This window comes from Argentina anserina, chromosome 1 (genome assembly GCF_933775445.1).
Source record: "Argentina anserina chromosome 1, drPotAnse1.1, whole genome shotgun sequence".
Classification (NCBI taxonomy): Eukaryota; Viridiplantae; Streptophyta; class Magnoliopsida; order Rosales; family Rosaceae; genus Argentina; species Argentina anserina.
In genome coordinates, this window is record NC_065872.1 from 18,308,812 (window position 1) to 18,312,521 (window position 3,710).

At 37.7% G+C, this 3,710-nt stretch overlaps 1 protein-coding gene across 1 annotated transcript; it reads right to left on the reverse strand.

Moving 5' to 3' along the window:
- Positions 1-468: 468 nt before the first annotated feature.
- LOC126803258 (uncharacterized) lies at positions 469-1,515 on the reverse strand. Its single transcript, XM_050531048.1, has one exon. It carries the CDS (start codon positions 1,513-1,515, stop codon positions 469-471), a length of 1,047 nt encoding a protein of 348 aa, XP_050387005.1.
- Positions 1,516-3,710: the final 2,195 nt, after the last annotated feature.

Sequence of the window (3,710 nt, forward strand, 5' to 3'; positions counted from 1 at the left end):
TTTGGCACATTAAATCCATAAGTATACCCCCATGCAACTGTAACAAAATGCAAATAATTTAGGACATACACATTATAGTTCTAATGGTTCAAGTAAAAGTATAAACAACATAACATAAGGTTTAAACAAGATACATACCCGGATCAAAGTCTTTCTTAACACATCCCGATATGGCCAAAGATTTCCCAAACACACCTTCTTTCATTCTATATTTAGGTATCTCAATGTTCATGATGTTGCTTTGTGCTTGGTCATCATTGAGGTAGAAGTGCTTGGAACAAGTTATACAAGCATGCATAACATCTCCATTCAAACATATACTTTTATCATTGAAGTAGTAATAAGGGTTCAAGAAGTGAGCCGCCAAATGCAATGGACCATCAAGCCGATCACGAGCTTTTGAATCCATAATTTCTAAGATTGGAGCATAGCTCACCTCTTGGTTGTATACCTCTTTCATCTTATTCCTTACTTGTTGTAGCTCTCCATATAAGAAACCCATAGATGGTTTTTTTTATCTCCATCAACAAGGCGAAGCACCTTAACCAAAGGTTCAAATACTTTTAAGCAAAGTTCAACCCCATTCCAAAATGATGTACTCATTATAGTAGCAAATGCCGCTTTCCCTTTTTGAGTCTTGGAATACTTACTATCTTCCCATTCTTTACTTGCAAATAATAGTCTTAACATATGCTTCTTCTTGTTCAAACTTTGTAAAGTAAGGAAAGAAGTAGCAAACCTTGTAACTCCCGGCCTCACTATATCTTTCTTCTTTGTGCAATTCCTCATCATAGCCAAAGTCTTGTGATGTGAATAAATAAAGACGGTGAATGCTTTGGCTTTCTCAATTACTACTTGGAATTTAGGTAGACTACCTATTCCTTGAAGCATACGATTGATGATATGAGTGGCACATGAAGTCCAAAAAATGTGAGGAATTTCTTCTTTCAATTTCTTGGCCGCCGCCATGTTGTTAGAAGCATTGTCCGTCACCATTTGAATCACATTTTGTGGCCCAACTTCTTGAATACATTCTTTACTATAAGTAAAAATGTATTTACCGGTATGTGAGTCATTGAAAGCTTCCTTGGAAGAAAGGAAAGTTGTGCCCATGTTGCAATTCACACACAAATTCATGATACTTCTTCGTTTCCCATCACTCCAAGCATCCATCATGATTGAGAAACCACTCTTAGTCGACTCATCTTCTTGACTCTTAAGTGCCTTCTTTGTCCTCTCTACTTCCTTTTTCAACAATGGTTCCCTTAATTCATATTGGCTTGGAGGTTTGTAGCCCGGGCCATATTGTCCAACCACTTCTACAAATCTTCTAAAACTATCATTATCAAGAGCATGGAAAGGAATACCACTCTCATACACCCATCGTGCCAAATATCCATGCACATCTTGTGTTCTTTTCTTAGCAAATGCATCATTGATAACTTTTTGCTTCCTTTTTTTTCCTACATCGGTAGGATGAATAGAAGATGCAAACCTATCCATAGGCCCTCTCATGTCTTTGTTTTTTTTTTTGCTCCCATGATTTGAACCACCTCCACCTCCTCCTCCTCATCATCATCACCATCATCTTCTTCTTCCTCTTCTTGTGATCTCAAGTGAATTATTCCCTCACTCCTCAATCATGTGCACTCAAAGCACTTTTCTTTTCCTTCCCTACCAAGAGAGCTTTTTTGCACTTAGCTTTGGCTTCATCATGTGCTTTCTTACATGAGGCAACATTACCCTTTATACCGGCTATGTGCTCCTTTAATCGAGTTATTCCACAAGTACTAACTTTTTTGTGATACAACAAGCAAGTAACCACACTCCTCTTAGTACGATCCTCACAAAATCCAAACTCCTAACCAACATCATCTGAAGCCGGTCTCCATAATTCAAAATTTTCTTGTGAAGGGGTAGTTGTCGTTGGAGTAGAACCGGATGGATTAGAAGCTCTAGAAGAACTAGTACCAACACTTTGAGCCATTACAAGTTCACAAGCTCAAACCTATAAATATAGTACATTTAAACATTATGCAAATGTATTCAACTTTACGTTACATACAGTTAGATAAGATATCATTATAAGGATAATACATATATAAGATGTACCATTTCTAGGCAGTACTACAGTAGAGTGTTTTTCCATTTGAGTTGAATTGGCTCGCCAGTTTTGGATCCTTAGGATTGAAGGAAGACCTCCAGTTATTAAGAAGACTTGTTCTGTTATTTATAACAAATCCTTCAATGTAGTCGAATGAATTTGCAGCAGATATGAGAAGCTCTTGGTCCTTTGAAAACAATGAGAAGTCTTAGTACAGCAGAGTCAGCACTCTGATCCACTTTGAGCCATTACAAGTTCACAAGTCACTAACATTTTCAAGTTCAAACGACAAAACTAATGATTGCTAAATCGCTGTTACGTACGTCTGCAACTTCTTGAAAAATACACAGACCAAACAGAAATTACTTACAATGCAGCAGTGTATTTTGTTAGAAGGGAAGTCATCTCATATATGCAGCATCCTGGATAAAAAAAATGTATATTAGCAAGAAGTTCAGCAAGAAGACCAAATATCTGATTTGGAACCATAATGTATATCAGCAAGAAGTTCAGGACACATATAGCTATGAGTTCCCAAAACCTGAATTTAAGATAACAAGATTTTATCTCAATTTGATCATATATGACCATTATAAACTACAACTGCAAGAATCAAATTAGCTAGTTCACAATGTTCTTAAGACATTGTTTCGGGACTGGAGCATCTGAGAATCATTCCAACTTTGTAATCCGACTCTATAATAGTTTAGTAAAACTAATTTAGAGAACACATTCAAACTACATAAACACTTAGAGTTTGGTGGTGGTGTTTAGAGGTTGCTGATTCATATTTGTCAATGACTCTGTACATGTGCATGCATGACTGAATTCTGTGATGTGTGTTACATTAATTCTTGTTAATCATGAAACTGTGTAGTGCAGCAGAATGGACTACTGATCATTTCATATCTCTGTTCTTAAATTTGTACCAGGCCTATTTACCTTGGACTTTTAATGTCGTTGAGAGTATTTCTATGGAAGAGTAGGGTCTGGGTTAGGGAGAACCATAAACTGAAATCATAAACAGAATTATACATTTATACTAGTAGAATAGATATATTAACATTATTATTGTTTAGCTTCTATTTCACATCTTTCGACTCTAACTTCTTTGTTAGTTCCCAGATCCTCTAAAATCTAAATTATATCCAATTGATGAGATCATTGTAACATTTATTTGTTTATACCTCTACAATCAAACCAAAGGCTAGAGATCTTTACTAGTGCTGAACATATAAAACATCGCATACATGTTCAGGTGAACAAGTGAATATCATATGTTCTGGTGATGAGGAACAAACAACCAAGCTGGTACGACAGACAATACCTGAAATATCGACGGAGCTAGGCATCTGGATTGGGTGACGACGCGATTGGAATTGGGTAACGGTGCGACGACGCGAGGGGAACTGGGTGACGGTGCGACGATGCCGGGGAATTAGGTGACGGTGCGTCGACGCGGGGGAACTGGGTGACGGTGCGACAGAGCTGGGCGACGCGAGGGGAAATGGTTGAATGGATTGAATCGATCGATTATTGCTCTCCCAGTCTCTCTTCTTCAATTCTCCTCAGATCGAAAGGGGCTGAATGGCTGAATGAAGGTCAG